Source organism: Podarcis erhardii (assembly GCF_964252035.2).
Source record: "Podarcis erhardii genome assembly, chromosome: 4".
Taxonomy (NCBI): Eukaryota; Metazoa; Chordata; class Lepidosauria; order Squamata; family Lacertidae; genus Podarcis; species Podarcis erhardii.
Genome location: NC_138508.1, coordinates 100,784,976 through 100,804,890, shown reverse-complemented (window position 1 = coordinate 100,804,890; position 19,915 = coordinate 100,784,976). Strand labels below are relative to the sequence as shown.

General features: G+C 43.5%; 1 protein-coding gene across 3 annotated transcripts in view; it reads left to right on the top strand.

Annotated features, from left to right (window-relative positions):
* Nucleotides 1-19,915, top strand: part of LOC309339851 (uncharacterized protein) — a 160,648-nt gene that overhangs the window by 114,859 nt on the left and 25,874 nt on the right. For 2 of the 3 annotated variants that reach the window (XR_014155559.1, XM_081858369.1), the window contains one exon: nt 568-1,327. The exons of the other annotated variant lie outside the window; for it this stretch is intronic. Coding sequence is in view for 1 of the 2 variants with exons in the window: in XM_081858369.1 (XP_081714495.1) it covers nt 568-603 (36 nt within the window). In the remaining variant the exon portion in view is untranslated. Of the gene's footprint in view, nt 1-567; nt 1,328-19,915 lie in introns of those variants that run through there. 3 annotated transcript variants of the gene reach the window in all.

Here is a 19,915-nt window from a genome sequence, read left to right as displayed (position 1 = left end):
CTTCCCACCACAGCAGTTCCTATTTATCCAGTAAATAAACCTTCAGTAGCTTAGGGCTTCATCAAACCTAAATCCGGCTTTGCTCAGGGTCCCTTCCAACTCTCCAGTTCTATGGTTTTATGTCTGGCCTTTTTTTTTTTACCATGGAACTCAAGGTGTTATTTCCTGGCAGGCATCCATCTAGACACTGCCTAGTCTCAGACCTACTTAACTTCAGCCTCATGGACTTTCAGACCATACACTGGAGACCACTTGCCTGGGAAAGAAGCAGGACATGTGGTGGTGAGATATTCAAGAACCTGATATCCATGAAGATGTGGTCCATGACTAGTAAATGTAGCACACACACGTAATTATAGGTAATAAACACACACACACACACACACACACACACACATTGCATGCATTGCATTGTGCATGTGGAGTGTCATGTGCCCAAAGACTGGGGTGGGATCTGTTCCACAACTGTACACTGTATGAGATAAGGGTTTTTTCTCCTCTAATGGCTTCTAATCTCTTCTAGCAGTGCAGAGCTCCATTTCATGCATTTATTCACTTATTTTGCAGGGTCCTCCAGGAAGCTTACAAGATGGAATTCTATAGACAAATCATTCTAAATCCACCATAAAACAACAAATAAAACAATTAAAAGCAGCAAAAGGCAGCTTCTAAAGCTGCTACAGCCACAACAGCTTCAGTACTCTGAAGGCCCTCAATTAACCCAGCCTTTTTGCTGACATAAGAGCTAAGAGATTGGGCCTGGCTGGTTCCCTGAGTGAGGGAATTCCACATAAAGTGAACCAACGTTCCTTCTGGATTGGATTGAAAGAATGGAATCATTTACCTTGTGTAATGCCTTCATGTCAACTGTGACTAAGCATCCTGCCTCCACTTGGATATGAAGCTTCAAGATGGACCATATCATTCTGACCACCAATAGAACATGTTGAAGATACAACACAATAAAACATACCTTGCTTTCTTCAAGGATTCCTACTCATCAGCTTCTTGAGAGTGAGAATATTGGCTGCTTTCATGTATTTTGGATCTCAAAAAAGTATCTATTGGATTGCATCTCTTCAAAATAAAATAATTTTCTTAGGATTGAGCAAAAATGCTTTGATTAAAGGGAGATGTCATGGAGCTTTTTCAGATCAGGATTCACAGGCAGCTGGAAAGGGTGCAGAACTCAAGAGAAATCTTCAATAGAAAGAACAATATGCACATTATCCCCCACCATCTCATAACAATAAGGTAAGGCCAGCCTAGTACCCACCAAAATTGTACTGGAATTCTGTAGTTTCCTGCAAATGAGGCAACAACCACAACCACCCATACGTCTTTTTTTTTCACCCCACATGGGAAGAAAAAAACAGAGTGCAGGTTTCAGCACAGCACTCAACAATGACAACATTTTTAGTTACAGATAGGTAGCCGTGTTGGTCTGCCATAGTCAAAACAAAAAAAATTCCTTCCAGTAGCACCTTAAAGACCAACTAAGTCAGTTCTTGGTATATACCAAGAACTGACTTAGTTGGTCTTTAAGGTGCTACTGGAAGGAATTTTTTTTGTTTTAACATTTTTAGTGTCATATTTAGTCAGCTAACACCATTTTAAATGCAAACTTCAATGTGTATTTCACTCAGTAACTGATGGGTGAATGTGCAACCTTTGGACAATAACAGAGACCAGCCCTCTTTAGTCATCTTTATGAATGTGTGAAGAGGTGCTCATGGACAAGGATGTGTCAGTCTGAAGTCTCATGCATGATTCGTGCCAGTCTGAAGGGGAGGCTTCACATATATGTGCATGCATGGGGCTCACTTTAGCTGAATGCCAATGTCTACAGGTGTATGAGAGCCCCTTCATAGGTTTGTGCTGAACACCTAAAGAGGCCTTGGTAAGCAGTGCCATGTTAAGGTGATCTAGCCAGATTATTCTGAAAACTGCAGCTTTTGGCCAAAAAAAGAGAATGTAAGTAATCCACTAGACGTGTATTTGTCATAATATAACTATTTCCCTACAGCAGTAAAAAGACATAAGGTTTAGCCGAATATCCATAATTCCCATGGGGTATGATTATCTACTGACAACCATCCTCTAGATTTGCCATGCTGCTATCATAAAAAGTCTGCATTGTGCAAGATAATGGAGCTTAATTTTCTAAGAGATAAAGTCAGTTTGACACCAGTTTCAGTGTGTTGGCATTGTGTGGCAATGTAATCATTTGACTATTGGACAGCCAATAGGAAGTCTCACCCCAGTGGTTCAGTGGTAAAGCTTAGACGATACAATCAATGTAATCTGAGGGCACATTAAAATGGAAATTTGGAACAACAGAAAGCTTACGTTTAGTGCCTGTTCTCCGGCATGTTGAGAGAGCCATCTCTGTTTCCAAAAGGAATAGGCACTTGGTTGTGGCCAAAGATACTGCCACAACTTTTCAGATCACACATTTTAACTGATTGATTGTTTAGGAGGTGGGGAGGTAGACAGGGTGTGTTTTATGATTTATTGTTGATATCTCCTAACATTTCACAAATGAAAATATAGACAGCGTGTGCCACGTTGCATGTGCCACGTTGACAGTCCTGCAAAGAATCACTGCCTGAATACTCTCCTAGCATCCTGCTTAGTTCAGGGCTAGAGCAATGCTTTGTGTGCCAAAGGTTCCAAGTGCAATCTCTGCGGAGGGCTAAGAAACACCCTTGTGGAGCAAGCCACTGCCAGTACTCAGATCACTGAGGTAGATGGACGAATTGTCTGAGTTTGATAAAGCTTCCTCTGTCCTTATCTTTAACTCTCGTCTTGACTTGATTCTTCACTGTACTCCATGTATATGCAAATAAACCTATCAGCTCCTTTATTGCATTCATTCATCTCATGGAGGCTCTTGTCTCCGAAAGCTCGTGCCAATGTAACCCACTTAAGGTGCCACAACACTCTTTGTTTTCCTCTGCAGGTTGTGACAAGCTGAAATAATATTAACCTTATTGAGAAATGGTGCTAACCATGGAAAACAGCAGTGCTTTCATGTTCCCCCTCAATATTTCATAAAGCGCATCTCATAACATGCTCAAAGTTTGCTGTTACAGTGAAATGTGAAATTAAATACATGCTGATGTTTGCCACAAAGTAGAAACCGTGCAGCATTTCCTATAGGCAGGCGAGGGAATAGTTGTGGGGAATCTGATACTGTTTTGCAGTAACTGTTATGACATTGATGTAATTTTAATGGCACTTGGTTTTAATTATAAATATGCTGCATGACTTGGAGCCATCCAATGAGAAAAGCTGGCAAGCTCAGCCTTGGTTTTTCCACCTTACATGGGAAGAATGATCCAGATCATTAAATTTAAATGGCCCAAAGCAGGCCACTTGTTTGCTCATTTGGCATCCCTGCTTGCAAATGGAGCTTTGCATGATGATAGCTTCTCTTTGCATTGTGATGTGCTGTACTTGGAATGCGACAGCCCTCAAGAAAAGTGGATTAGTTAAAGCGGCCTGTTGCTTGTGGAGGCCCAGCAAGCAGAATACTCCTGTTTGGACAAAAGACAAGGGAGATGCCCTTGAACATGGGTAATTCACAACTGCTGGATTAACTTTCTAAAATATGGGCAATGATACAAGTTGGCAAGAAAGGAAGAACATGAGAAAGGTGACAGTGTTCAGACGGTGCACGGTTTTGCATTGGCCAAGGAATCTTCCTTCCCCTTCCTTTGTCTGTAGCTAAATCTGCAGTGCAATTGAGTTTTTGCTCTTTGTTTTATATCCTTGACCTTCTTTGCCTATGGCTAAAGATAGAGGTTGTTGGCACAGAATGTCGGTATATTTATATCAGCTGCTTTCCCTAAACAATTTTGCTTCCCCAGTAGCAATTATTACTGGTGAATAGCAATGCAGCTGCAGTTAAAAGTTGTATCAACATTTTCCTTTAAAACAGAAAAAGAAATTCTGTGGAGTATCTATGGAGCTGTATAAAGTAATGAGAGACAGCAAAATAAATGGGCCAGCATGTTAATTATGTTTGCAGCACTGCTTCCCCACAAAAAAGCTCCTGCAGTATTTTTAAACAGTGCTTGTAAAACACACAGGTTCCCTCTTAAGAGTCACACCTGTGTTTTAAGCCAAGCAAATATGTGTATGCGCACACATGCAGCAGTGTGGTTTTTTGTGTGTGGCAATACAGTTGTGATGCTTTTGAGTGAAGGAAACAGAATGGAGTGGGGCATTGCTTGAATTACAGAACTGAGCCACTGCACATGACTCTTAGTGGGCTACCGCTTTCGTTGCATGTTTTTATGGGAAACATCTTATGTGTCTCAGACATAGAATCACAGGATCATAGACCTGTAGCATTGGAAGGGACCCTGAGGATCATCTAGTCCAACCCCTTTGCAAGGCAGGAATAATCAGCTGTCCCATACAGGGATCAAACCTGCAACATGGCGGTTATCAGTAGCACGACTCACATTGACAGAGTGGGGACAATACTCAGTTTGGTAGCTTAAATGCCAATCAGGGCTGAACTGGAATTAGGACCCTCTTGTGTAATTCAGGGCTCATCCACACTTCCGCTTTCCCTGCTACTTTCCCCTGGGAAAACCCACTGGAAACCTGAATTGCTGTTTGCTCCGATTGAGCACTAAAGAGCACTTTCCCCAGGGGAAAGCAGAGGGAGAAGAGGAAGTATGGATAAGCCCTAAGGCTACCTAGTAAAGAAAAGATGGAGGTTTTATTTTAAAGAAAGACTTGTCTCTTCAAAGCAGAACTCTTAGTTCCTACACCAGCTCTAATCCTAAACACATAGTTCCAGTTACAGATAGGTAGCCGTGTTGGTCTGCCATGGTCAAAACAAAATAAAAAAATTCCTTCCAGTAGCACCTTAAAGACCAACTGAGTTAGTTCTAGGTATGAGCTTTCGTGTGCATGCACACTTCTTCAGATACACTGAAACAGAAGTCACCGGACCTTTCTATATAGTGAGAAGGTGGGGAGGGGTATTACTCAGAAGGGTGGTGGGAATGGGTGATTGGCAGATAGCTGCGATGAGCCTGTTGACGACTCTTAACGACTGCAATAGGTCTAACAGGAAAAAGCAAGGGGTGAGAAGGTGAAAAATGGCTTTGTCATGTATAATGAGATAAGAATCCAATGTCTTTATTCAAACCAGGTCTCTCCATAGTTTTAAGTTTGGTGATAAGTTGCAATTCAGCAGCTTCTCTTTCCAGTCTATTTCTGAAATTCCTTTGTAATAGAACAGCTACTTTGAGATCTTGTATAGAATGTCCTGGGAGATTGAAGTGTTCTCCTACTGGTTTTTCTGTCTTGTGGTTCCTGATGTCGGATTTATGTCCATTTATTCTTTGGCGTAAGGTCTGGCCTGTTTGTCCAATATAGAGAGCTGAAGGACACTGTTGGCATTTTATGGCATACACAATGTTAGACGATGAGCAATTAAATAGTCCCGAGATGGTATGTGTGATGTTGTTGGGGCCAGTAATGGTGTTGTCCGGGTGTATGTGGCAGCAAAGTTGGCATCTGGGTTTATTGCAGGCTCTGGTGCCAGTGTCCGTGTTAAGTCTGGTTATAGTATTATTGTGGGTTAGGAGTTGTTTAAGATTGGGGGGCTGTCTGGAGGCAATGAAAGGTCTTCCTCCCAGAGCTTGAGAAAGAGAACTGTCATTGTCCAGGAGAGGTTGTAGATCTCTGATGATGCGTTGTACTGTTTTAACTTGGGAGCTGTATGTGATGACTAGAGGTGTTCTGTTATTTTCTTTTTTGGGTCTGTCTTGCAGCAAGTTCTCTCTGGGTATCAGTCTGGCTCTGTTGATCTGTATCTACATGCCTCTAGCTACCATCCCAAACATACCAAACAGTCCATTGTATATAGCCAGGCACTACGTTACAGCCGCATCTGCTCCAATTCTACAGATCAACAGAGCCAGACTGATACCCAGAGAGAACTTGCTGCAAGACAGACCCAAAAAAGAAAATAACAGAACACCTCTAGTCATCACATACAGCTCCCAAGTTAAAACAGTACAACACATCATCAGAGATCTACAACCTCTCCTGGACAATGACAGTTCTCTTTCTCAAGCTCTGGGAGGAAGACCTTTCATTGCCTCCAGACAGCCCCCCAATCTTAAACAACTCCTAACCCACAATAATACTATAACCAGACTTAACACGGACACTGGCACCAGAGCCTGCAATAAACCCAGATGCCAACTTTGCTGCCACATACACCCGGACAACACCATTACTGGCCCCAACAACATCACACATACCATCTCGGGACTATTTAATTGCTCATCGTCTAACATTGTGTATGCCATAAAATGCCAACAGTGTCCTTCAGCTCTCTATATTGGACAAACAGGCCAGACCTTACGCCAAAGAATAAATGGACATAAATCCGACATCAGGAACCACAAGACAGAAAAACCAGTAGGAGAACACTTCAATCTCCCAGGACATTCTATACAAGATCTCAAAGTAGCTGTTCTATTACAAAGGAATTTCAGAAATAGACTGGAAAGAGAAGCTGCTGAATTGCAACTTATCACCAAACTTAAAACTATGGAGAGACCTGGTTTGAATAAAGACATTGGATTCTTATCTCATTATACATGACAAAGCCATTTTTCACCTTCTCACCCCTTGCTTTTTCCTGTTAGACCTATTGCAGTCGTTAAGAGTCGTCAACAGGCTCATCGCAGCTATCTGCCAATCACCCATTCCCACCACCCTTCTGAGTAATACCCCTCCCCACCTTCTCACTATATAGAAAGGTCCGGTGACTTCTGTTTCAGTGTATCTGAAGAAGTGTGCATGCACACGAAAGCTCATACCTAGAACTAACTCAGTTGGTCTTTAAGGTGCTACTGGAAGGAATTTTTTTATTTTGTTTTGACCTAAACACATAGTTTGCTTTTATTTCCTAAGGATACATTATCTTGATATGGAATGCTTTCAAATATATTTGTGATTTTTAAAATAGGATGAAAGATAATGCATATTGCAAGATAGATAGAAATAGATATGATTTACATATGTAGCTTATAGACAGTTTTCACGAGGCTCCCACCCACCACCCACATGGTGTGACAGGCAGGACTGGGAGTTGGTATGTTCAAGTTGTGAAGATGAACATACTACAGATGAAGACCCTTTTGTGACTGACTGCTCCTAAAATCCTACATCTGTCTTCACCCTAAACTATATATTATTTACACCTTCTGCAATGCAGAGAATTATAAAAGCCTTAGCATAATCTCCCCCCCCCCAAAAAAAAGGGAACTCTTAAAAGAGCATTTTCTGTTAAGATGAGGCTTGAGTTACAGTCTTGCAGAGCATAATGGGATAATCAGTACAGAGTCTGAATTACCCAGATGTGAGCATTACATTATGAATCCCCAGATCTTAGCAGGGAGAGAGAGCATTTGAAACAGAGAATGGGAAAGTTGGCAGGGAAACAGATAGCAAAAAAATACACAGTCAATGAAGTAAAGATTATCATCAGGACTTCATTTCTTGCAGGAGGCTTCAATATGGCTCTAGTCACTCTGTAAGAACATGGTTTATAGGCTGCAATAATGCTTTGAAGCTTTCTACAAGCTATGTAATATATATACACACCTAAATCCCAAAGATGCACCACTGTGTATTTTCCACTTTCTACTTAATCTCAGGAAATTCTAAACCGAGGGGGGGAAAGAGAGCGCCCGCCTTTTCATCCACTACAGCTGCAATCTTCCATGTAAGAATGACACTCGGAAAACTCGCATGCAGCAAGATTGTGTAGCACAGCTGTGAGCTGAAAAGATGTCTGGCTTAGAAGAGCAGCCAGCGGCCTGATATCACATATGTCCTGTAAGGCGGCACCATTTTGAGCTGCAGGTGGGGAAATGGGTGGCTTGAATTCTCTCTCCACTCCCATCCCCCACTAATGCTCTTGATATTTCTGTACTGAAACTAGTTTAACAGAAGGGTGATTGATTGACAGTAAAGGGCTCAGCCCTTGAAAGTGGACTTTTGGGTAGATCCACTCCATGCTCTCCATGCCACAGACGAGATTAGAAGGGGGAGGGATCTTGTGCATTTGCAACATCCCTCTCCTCCCATCAGTGGTTACCTGCTAAGCCTGCCTCCTTTCATTACACACTGTTGTATCCTGAAGTATCTTCCTTTGCTTGGGGCAATTTGTTTAACACAGGATTGGGAAAGAATGAAAATTGTAGTCCAGTCACACCTGCAGGGTTACAGGTTCCCCATCCCTTTATCATGATTTATGATTTTGCTATTTATGTATTTCTAAGTGTGGGCTATTTATTTTCTCTGAACTACTTTGAGCACAAATTTGTGAAACATGCAGAATATAAATGAATGGACTAGTTGACAAGCTGTATAAATAAATACCTATCCTGCATGTAAAAAACTTATTTGGGTTCACGTCAGGGAAAGCCCACATCACCAAGCATCTCAGGGCTAAACTACATGTTACTTCAATCACATAGTTTCCCCTCAAGAAATTGCCAGTGTTGCCTTCACCCACTCCTGATCTGGAATGGGACCCTAGTGTGGAGGACAGATGGTTTTGGCCCAGGTGCAGGTGACCTCACTGCACCTGCTATTTGGATGAGGGAAAGCCCACAATTTGGTCCAATTGCTTCCATCGCACAAATAATAAACACAAATAGTCAAAGAGAAATCAGTGTTCCTCCAGTCCAGTGTGCACGATGCCTTAACTTTAATAACGGTGTCTCCGAAAAATCTTACACATCACTTGGGAAGACAGGCGAATGAATATCAGTGTACTGGATGAAGCAAAGATCACCAGTGTTGAAGCAATGATTCTTCAACATCAACTTCGTTGGCCTGGTCATGTTGTGCGGATGCCTGATGATCGTCTTCCAAAGCAACTACTCTATTCCGAACTTAAAAATGTAAAACATAATGCTGGTGGTCAACAAAAGAGTTTCAAGGCAAATCTAAAAATATATAGTATAAACACCGACAACTGGGGAACACTGCCCTGCGAGCACTCCAGTTGGAGAACAGTCTTTACCAAAGGTGTCATGGACTTTGAAGACACTTGAACTCAGAACACAAGGCAGAAACGTGCTAAGAGGAAGGCACACTTGGCAAACCCTCACCATGATCAACTCCCGCCCGGAAACCTATGTCCCCACTGTGGAAGGACGTGTGGATCCAGAATTGGCCTCCACAGTCACTTACGGACTCATTGTTAAAACCGTGTTTATGGAAGACAATCTGACTCGGCTACGAGGGATCGCCAAAGAAGAAGAAGAACTGTAATACAGAAAACATCATTGTTGGATTCCAAATTAATCAGTCAAGAAGAACTACAGCTACTCAATTAGATAGTCACCATCAAAGCCATGGATTCGTAGAGGGACCGGGAACTGCATGCTTCTGGGCCAAATCCAGCTAATTGGGGGGTGGGGCAATGCATGATCTCCCCACTTGCCAAAAGAATGAAAAGGGGCTAGGGAGGGAATAGCAGACTCAGGAGTGCTAGCCAGCCATTTTGGAGGATTGGAATTAGGGCCTTGTCCTCCCCACCGACCTTAGTTTCTTATCAGGAGGTGAGGATGGCCCCATGAACAGGGCGATTAGAGAGCATTTAGAGTTAACTAATCTATACAGTTTAAAAGACTATGTACCCTTGTGATAGTTCTGATGTCAGGCAGTAGCTTATACCCATTGATCAGCTGGGGTAACTTAACCCCTGTATTTTAAAGAGACACCTCCCCCAGTGTATGGATGCTTCATACCATGACACATTCAAGCATGAAATTTCACCTTTTTTTATTTTCTGTAATCTTTTTCTCCCCGTCTGGACTGAATATTGTCTTTTAGAGCACTGCCTTGCGAGCCTCCTGCTGATTTCTTACTTTGGCGCTAAAGCAAAAGCAAATGTCAAGTCATAAACTTGTAGATGTTGTAATATTTATATACTCATGCTTAGACGATAGGATTCAATTATCGACATTTGGAAGAGGCATGCTTTTTGCTGCCACATAATACTACTCTCAAAAAATTGTTAGGTCCGAGAAAGCGGGGGTGGGGGGCATTATGGGTCTGAACTTCATAGTAATTAGTAGTAGCAATTGCTATCTTCCCACTCTCCACCTGTGAAAAGTCTCTATAGGGTACATGAATTTGATTAATGTAAAGTTGAGAACATTTGTTCCTTTTTCGGTATACAAAATCACCATCTGTGCAAAGAAGCAAAGACCTCTGTTAACAGATTTAAATCTAGGATGCCAACTTTTTTAAAAAAATAGGATTGGAGGGGGGGCAATTGCCCCCGGTGGAGTATACAGGGTTCTGGGGGTGGGGCAGAGTGGGCGGGGCCCAGATCCAATATATCACATGGTAGAAAGGGTTAAACGGCCATTCGTTTAGCACCCCCAACGAGTGACCAACTGTCGCTGGTGGGCTCCATTCAGCATTCTGGGTGACAGGTGGTCCCGGCCTGGTTTCTATCTTGTCATATGAACAATTACCCACTTCTCTTTTCTAATATGGTGCAAGTACTTAGAGCTCTGTCACATTTCCTTCCATCGGAATAATTGCATTTGCCAAGCTTTTTACTACACTTCTCCGTTCTATTTCCCAAAGTGTGCATTTGGGAAATCAAGCGGAAACAGAAATGTTATTATTGGTAAACCATTATAATACTGACACCATGTAAAAAGAAGCTGCTCTGAATAGCAGGGTGATGTCGCTGGAAGTCAAAGGGGTGGGGAACTGAGATGCTGCCTTGTAGCACCCTGCTTGTGGTTAACGCTTAGCTGGAATGAAATATTCAACGCAGCAATAGAGAAATTAAAATAGTAATTTATTTGTCAGACAAATAAATAAGAGGCACAGTGGTACATGGTTACCAAGCTCTGGCCTGGCCTCCTGCCATTCTGGCCAGCACTTATATTCCCTTAATCCAGCCCCCTTTGCTCCTCCTGTGGCTGCCTCTGTCCAATCAGCCTGGTTGAAATTCCTATTGGCTGTTTGGTAGAACCAATCACAAAAGATACACCCACAAAAGATACACCCACTTCCTTGCCCTTATAAGGGAGACAAAGAGCTATATATATGACATATAAGTAATAATATATCTTACATGGAATCTTAATTACCAGCTCACCTCTTGCCCTCCTTGCCCTATTGCCTTCTAAAACAAATGGTTAATCTTACATTTTTATGTTCAACAGATGTCAAGGATCTTGAGTTTCACATCAACATTGAAAGATTTCCTTCATTTAAGGTTTCTAAACAAATGCCTGACAACTATATATCAAGACTGCTTGGATGGCGTCTTCTGTCTGGCAGGGGGGCTAGGCTCATTTGCCCCTCTGGTCTCCTATTGCAATATGACTCTATGAAATAAGAATCTAGCATTTCTTAAATCCTTTGCATAATTACATTTAAGCCAATATATTTAAGCTAATATATTTCATACATTTATCATAGGTAGCCTCTTAAAAGAATAAAGCTTTTCAAAGTAAAAAGGAAGAAACTCAGTAAAACACAGCTTTTAAAAGAAGCCTCTTCAGTTTACACTTCCCCCTTTCACTCTCCTTTCCAGCCAGCTGCTTTCCCAACATTTATTGCCTTTTAACTCTCTCAGTTTAAGAAAGAATGGCTTTAGAAAAAGACTTCCCCAAAAATGCTCTCTTTCTTTCTGCCAGCTAAATGTTTTTCCCCATTTGCCTCTGGCCTTAGAAAATTTAGCTCAAGGTTTTAACGTGAGGCTCCATGATATCATTTTACTATTTACCCATTCCTAATTGTGTTTTCTCAGCCTGCAAGGGCAGTGTATGTAATTTCCCCTTTTTTATGACTTTGAGAATTGTTTTTCTACTATAAATCAATGGGGCCCCCTTGTCTTAGGAGAATGGCCAAGGTTTTCTCTGCCTGGCATGAAACATTTGAAAATCTAAGCCCATTTAATTTAGGAACCTGATCAAGATATAAGCCAATATAAGTCTTGATTAAAAATGCAGTCTATATTCAGATGCCACATTCCCCCCTTTCAAGCTCAAGGACCTTCATCCCAAGTGTCCTTGATAGCTTGACCTTCATCATATTCCTGAGGTAAAGCTCTGTATAGGGCCATGATATGAGGTAGAGTTTCATTTGAAACCATCTTGCTAATTGTACTTCTAAAACATGAAATGATACATGGCATCATACATAAAACCAATACTACTACTGTCAAGAAAAACAAGCAAGACAATAGTATCCCTTTGAGTCCTGTGACATTAGGTAACCAATTGGTGTGCCATCCCATATCCCATCCTTCCCATGTTTGTACTGGGACATGTGCTATATTCTCCATCTTTGTGGCCAACACACGGATTGCCTCACCATTATCAGAAATGTTAAAGCAACAGGCATTCCCTGTCAAGTTCAAGACTCCACATAGGCCTCCTTGCCTGGCAAGTACATAATCCATTCCCATTTTCAGCTGCAAAATGGCGGCTCTACTTTCATCCAACTGTTGTGCAATAAGTCTCAAACTCTGGGCCGTTGCATTGGTTACAAGTTCCACTACTGCTTGCAATCGAATTATTCTGTTTAGATTATAAATAGGATCCCGTGCCCCTTGTATGAGGTCACCAGGATTCCAGGAGGCAGGATCATAATAGGCTATAATGCGCTCTGGTGGCCAATCATCAGTACCGCTCCAACTTTGGGTACTTCCTCCTGCTATATGAGAAATATCAGCGTTTCTTCGTGTACGCTTGGCCGAACTAGTGGGCATAATCCACATTGGTGGTAATACCCAACCCAAGAAACAAGTCCCACTCCATTTGGAAGGGAGTTTCTTGTATGCCCATTCTCCACATATCCACCACAACCATCGGGTCTGAGGTTTTTGGTACGTGGAATACAGAAGGCGAAATACCAAAAGGGGTAGAGAGTTCACAGTGCAGTATGTTAGATTGCCTTTTTCTGTCACAGTTATGTTCCACACCACTTTCCATGCGTGAATAAAAGGAGGTGCACAGGGCAAGGTATTCCGAGTTCGATAGGTAGTACCGTGTGCCCAGGTATGACTATTCTTCTTATAATCCCAAGTATAGTGACAATGAGAAGAGCCTATCATGGGAGAATCAGCTGCATCTGATGATTTATGTACACAGAATTCCCCTTGTACAGGTATAACTCGTAATGGTTTAGTTGAGTTCCATCCGGGGAAATTCTGTATTTCAGTTTGGTGTGGCATTTCGCTTACCATACCAATGGCATCTAATGGTATCGGTAATAAGGGCATACCTCCCTCTGAATCATCTGGCCCAAGAGAGCAAACAAGGCAATTGGTCCTATTTGCAACATTAGCTACCATTTCAGCTAAACCTACCCACATATTGTGGTCATGGCTGAATCCATATTTAGCCAATTTGGTCAGATTCAAGGACCCTTCCCCTTCCCAAGGGATCAGGATTAATAATAAAATCATGTTGATGTCTAGTATATGCATTCCTTCCACAAAAGATTACCTTATTGTGATAGCAAATAATTATTAGCCCCAATATAATTCCCCCAGTGACAGAAATGGGGAACCACCAAGACCAAAACATATATCCCGAGGATCCCCAATGAGTAATATCACTTATAATTGTTCCACAAGGGGGCAGTCAATCAATTGTATTAGAGAATCTTTCCGTTCACAGTCGCTGGTTCAGACGCTCCTCAAGCTTCAGGCGTGCGCAGGTCAGCCAGCTTCCAGGTTGTGGCTGCAGCAGGCCGGTCGTCAAATGTTGCCCGTGACCTAGCCCGTTCCCGGTAGGGCTAGATACAGGGGTTTTGGGAGAGAGTTAGTTTTAAAGGATTAGAGGGGTCACCTTTGCACGTCCAACTGCCTTCAGACTTCTTCAAACGAGAGTGATGAATCCAGGGGGTCACCTCAGCTACCTTCACCGCTGTTGGAGTAGAGAGCAAGACGGTGTAAGGTCCACGCCACTTAGGTGCAAGTGGATCACGTTTCCACTCTTTCACCCATACGCTATCGCCAGCCTGGAACTGATGAATCGGCTCGGCAATGCTGCACGGCGTGCGCTCGAGGGCCCACCTGTTAAGAGAAACAAAAACACGGGAGAGAGATTGCACTTGTTCCTGTGTCACATGGTCTCCTATTTGTTTAAGGTCAGCTGGAATATCCTGAACAAAGGAGGGCGGTCTCCCATACAGGAGCTCAAAAGGTGACAACTTAAGTCTTTTTGTGGGTGCACACCGAACACGAAACAGTGTTATGGGTAACACATCTACCCATCCCAATCCCGTTTCCTGGGTTAATTTTGCCAATTGGGTTTTCAGAGTCCGATTCATTCTTTCAGTTTTCCCTGAACTCTGAGGCCTATATGCTGTATGCAGTCTCCATTTTACTTGTAGGACTCGACATACATCTTGTACTACTTGATCAATGAACGCTGGCCCATTATCACTTCCAATGCATCTAGGTAATCCAAACCTTGGGATCAATTCAGTGAGGAGTCTTTTAGTTACCTCTCGTGCCTTTTCAGTTCGGGTGGGAAAAGCTTCAACCCATCCGGTAAGAGTATCTACAAACACAAGGAGATACTTGAATCCCTTAGAAGGGACCAGCTCTGTGAAGTCCACAATTAGGCTTTCCATGGGGACGTATCCCACATGCTGAATTCCAGGAGGTTGTACCGGTCCCTGCCTGGGATTGTTTTTAGCACAAAGAACACATTTCTGTGAAATGCAAGTTGCTAATTGTGATAGATTAATAATATACAACTTCCGACTGAGACTCTCTCTAGTTGCAGTACCGCCAAGGTGAGTAGATTCATGATAATTTCTTACAATTGTGCCTGCTAGATGATGAGGTACATAAATCCTATTGTCCGGCAGGATCATCCAACCGTCCTTCACAACTGCTCCTTCCTGTTCAGCCCACTTCCTCTCTTCTGGGGTATAGTGAGGTTTAACATCTTCTGGAACTACCTCTGGTATGAGGGCTGCTATAAATCCTCCCACAGGCTTTTGGGCTGCCTCTCGGGCTGCTTTGTCAGCAGCATGATTTCCTCTGGTTATTGGATCCCTTCCTCGTCCATGACCTTTGCAGTGCATTACAGCAATCTGTTCTGGAGCCCATACTGCTTCTAACAGGATTTCTACTTCAGGTCCATATTTCAAAGCCTTCCCGTGGGCTCCGATTAGACCTCTTTCTTTCCATAGAGCTCCATGTGCATGCAGGGTTAAGAAGGCATATTTTGAATCAGTATAGATGTTTGCCTTACATCCGGCTGCCAATTGCAGAGCTCTAGTTAAACCTATAAGTTCAGCCTTTTGTGCTGAGGTGCCAGCAGGCAAAGCTTCAGCTTCCACAACTTCCTCATTGGTGACCACAGCATATCCTGCTCGTCTGGCACCTTCATGCAGGTAACTGCTACCATCCGTATAATATACAACATCTGGATTTTTCAATGGCTCATCTTTCAGATCAGGTCTACTGGAATAAACTTCATCCATTACTTGGAGACAATCATGTGATTCCTCATCATCTACCTCTGGTAGGGGCAGCAAAGTCGCTGGATTGAGCATATTCACTACTCGTAGATGAATCCTGGGATTTTCACACAATAAGCCTTGGTATCTAGCCATCCTTGGGTTCGTTAGCCAATAACTACCCTTATATTCCATGAGTGTCAGAACAGCATGAGGTACATTCACATACATCGTCTGGCCAAAGGTAAATTTATCAGCTTCTTTGACAAGGCTCGCAGTGGCCGCTACTGCCCTTAGGCATGGAGGCCATCCTTTTGCTACTGAGTCCAATTGTTTAGACAAATAAGCTACTGGACGGTTCCAACTTCCTAATCTCTGGGTCAGGACTGCCGCTGCAATCCCATTCTGTTCATGTACATACAGCTGAAAGGGTTTTTCCGAATTAGGCAATCCAAGGGCTGGTGCCTCCATAAGTCGCTGTTTGATAACTAAAAAGGCTTGTTTCTGTTCAGGTCCCCATACGAATGGGTCCTTTTCTGCACCTCGAGTGCTTTCATGTAAGGGCTTGGCCAGACTACTGAAATCAGGTATCCATAGTCTACAAAACCCTGCTGTTCCCAGGAATCCCCTAAGTTGTTTTCTTGTGGTAGGTTCCTTGATAAGGCAAATAGCTTCTTTCCTCTCTGGTCTCAATGCTCGTTGTTGGTGTGAGATGTCAAAGCCCAAATATTTGACCTTTTCTAAACATAACTGTGCCTTTTTCTGGGAAACTCGGTAGCCAGCTTCCCAGAGCAAGTGGAGCAGTTCCTCTGTCCCTTCTTTACAGGTATCAAAATCCTTTGCAGCTAGTATAAGATCATCCACATATTGCAGAACCACCTTTTCTCCCGGTGTTGAGGGGTAACTTGTTAGATCCCTCGCCAAGGCAGTGCCAAATAAAGTTGGGGAATTTTTAAATCCCTGGGGCAATCTTGTCCAGGTTAGCTGGCCTTTTGTTCCTGTCAAAGGGTCTTCCCACTGGAAGGCAAATATAGGTTGGCTCTGTGGTGCCAGCCGGCAACAGAAGAATGCATCTTTCAAGTCCAATACAGTAAAAAATGTTGCTTCTGGTGGGATCAAACTCAGCAAGGTATATGGGTTTGGTACATTTGGGTGCAAGGTCTCGATAGCCTGGTTTACGAGCCTCAAGTCCTGCACTGGCCTATATTCATCTGTCCCAGGTTTTTGAACAGGCAAAAGGGGTGTGTTCCATTCTGATTGGCAAGGCTTAAGCAGACCATATTTTAATAGGCGGTCCAAATGTTTCTGGATGCCCTCTGCTGCTCGCCGGGGTAAGGGATATTGCTTTACAGATACAGGGGTAGCCATAGGTTTTAGGGTTACTACAATTGGAGCTATATTCTTAGCCATTCCTGGTGGGCTATTTTCGGCCCATACTCCTGGTGGCACCTGTAGAGTTCGGAGGAGCTTGTTTAATTCTGTATCCAATGTGGGTTGGACTTGCAAGGCTGACATTAGGCGCCATGATTGTTCCTTAGGTACTGAGAGGGTAATTATTCCTGCTGCTTTTGATGGCAGTTTCATTTCTGGACCTCGAGGAGTGAAAGTGATTTGGGCCTGCAATTTGGACAGCATATCTCTGCCTAAGAGAGGTATTGGACACTCAGGTATATACAAAAACTGATGGGTTAAACGATGTCCCCCAATCTGGCATTCCAAAGGTTGGAGGAAAGACCTCTTAGCTGACTGTCCAGTGGCACTTTTAATGATTACACTTTTGGATGCCTTTTTCTGCAATAGTTCTGGGAGTACTGAGTATTCAGCCCCAGTATCAATCATAAAATCTATTAAATGGCTTCCTAATTGAATCGTGACCGTGGGCTCCTGGAAGCCTAACTTTATGGAGTCCGGTCGTTCCTAGTCTTGAGTAAAATCCTCTTCTGCCAGTCCAATGAAATTGTCTCTACTCCGTCCCTGTCCTGGTCTCTGATATCTTCCATCTCGGATCATTCCCCGTCCCCGTCCCTGGTTTCTTGGGCCGGAGCCTGGGCCTGGGCCTGGGCGTACTTCTTCCAACCTCAGGGGTTCAGGACACTCCCGCTTCCAATGACCCTCCTTCTTGCAATTTGCACATTGATTCCTTCCCAGTGGTGGATTCTTTCCTCGCCCTCTCCCTCCATTTAAGGGGCGGTGGTCTTGCTTCACTGCTGTGGCTAGCATCACCATCTTTTCCTTCTGCCACTTCTTCTTCTCTTGCTTCTCAGCCTCATCCCTATTCCGATAAACTCGGCGTGCAATGGCCATAATTTGGCTCATCAGCATCCCTTCCCATCCTTCTGATTTCTGAATTTTCTTACGAATGTCAGAAGCGCACTGGGCCACAAATGTAGCAGTAATCATTCTGCTGTTTTCAGGGGCTTCAGGGTCAAAAGGAGTCCATATACGATAGGCTTCCTGCAGCCTCTCTAAAAAGTCTCCCGGACTCTCATTTGGTTTTTGTTCTACTTCTGAGACTTTAGACATATTAGTGGGCTTCTGGCATGCCCTGCGGATACCTTGCACAAGTGTCTGGCGGTAGGTGGTGAGTCTGGCCAGGTGAATTGCATTGTTTGGATCCCAATTAGGATCTTCCAAGGGAAAGTTATCTTGGAGATGACGGTCAATATTATAAATATTTCCCACTCTGGCCTGCTCACGCAAATATATCTGTGCCTTTTCAATTATGTCTCTCCTTTCCTCAGTGGTGAACAGAGTATTTAGGAGCTGGCGACAATCTGTCCAAGTAGGGCTATGAGTATTTACTATTGAAGTCACCAAGTCCATCATAGCCTGAGGTTTTTCTGCAAAAGATGGGGTGTGTGTTTTCCAATTCATCAGATCTGTAGTTGTGAATGGAATATATTGCAGGGTCGAAGTTCGAGGTGGCCGTGGTCCGGGTTGCCCATTAACCAGCGCAGGCTCCTCAAGTGCATCAAATACTCTTCTAAGAGGGGCTACTACGTGACCTTTCTCTTCACTTTGCTCTAGGGGCCTCAAATCATAGGGGATGGTATCTGTCGCAAGGCGTTCTTTTAGCAGCTTTATACGCCTGGCTGTATTGCTTGCTGACCGAGCAAGGTCTCCCTGTAACTTCTGTAACATTTCTCTGGGACTTGGATGTACAGGGGTTTGGGGTGGGCAATCAGTTGTTCCACTAAAGGAGACTGTAGATGGAGGTCTATTAGGAGTCACAGGTGGAATAACCACTTCTGCTTGGGCTTTATTATAGGACTCCAATGCCTCCTGAAGATATTTATCATAATCTATCAAGGAATCAAGCTCTGTGACTCCACTCCCATTATTCATTCCAGTTTCTTGCCTTGGGGTTACAACTGGTGGAGTGTTTGGATTAAGCTCCCTTCGATGTGGAGCATAGGGTGGAGGTGGAAGCACCTCTTCCTCTGGCCCCTCAAAAATGGGTTTGAGTTTATTTGGCAAGATTCCTTTCCTAGCTTCGGCTTTTACAGCCAATAATTTGCATCGTTTGACTTTGCATTCCCTTATCCATGGAGGATTTTTATTTAATGTGCTCAGCCAGGAATCTATATATGGAAATTGTTCTGGGCACCCTCCAGTTTCTTTGGCGATATCAGTCCAAAGTTTGCTTACTAAATTTATATCAAAAGTTCCCTGAGATGGCCATCCAGTAATTTGTTTTGGCCATTCTAGTTCACATAACGTTCTCAAGCGCTCTGGCGTCATTTTGACTCCATATGCCCCTGAGAAGGCTTTCTTAAAATTATTTAACATACACTCAAGAGGTGTATTTTCCCCCTTTGAACCCCCAACTCCCATTGTATGGCCCTGTGAAGTATCCACTCAGTCACTCACAGACGCGCTTTGTGGGTTTCCTTGCCTAGATGGAGTCGCCTCACTAGGAACCGAAGTACTACCCACTCCACACTCAGGTCAGCTACAGATTGCTCTGTACTTTCTCACACATACAATGCGCTGGATACTTCACCACACTCTACCTCCCAATCCTTCCCTTTCCCTACACCAGATCACCATCTGATGTACCCAACCACCTAGCGTACTCAGTTTCCCCTTACTGAGACGCAGAAGTTTGATCAAGACTTCTCTTCCTCCTAATTAATTGGAGGGCCAAAAATCCCTTTGTGCACTTACCCTTGGTTGGTTCCCTGTTTCCCCCGGTCCGTCGCCGCCAGTGAGCAGGGTATCAGACAGACGAGTCTTCTGCGTTCCCCCTGGAAAAATTTACCAGTGCGCGCTTTGGGTAAGCAGTTGTCCTCTCTCTTGTACCCTGCCCAGTAGGGCGAAGGGGCTGCGTTCCAGCAGACCACTTATCCGAGTCACAGGGCACCATAAAATGTAGCACCCTGCTTGTGGTTAACGCTTAGCTGGAATG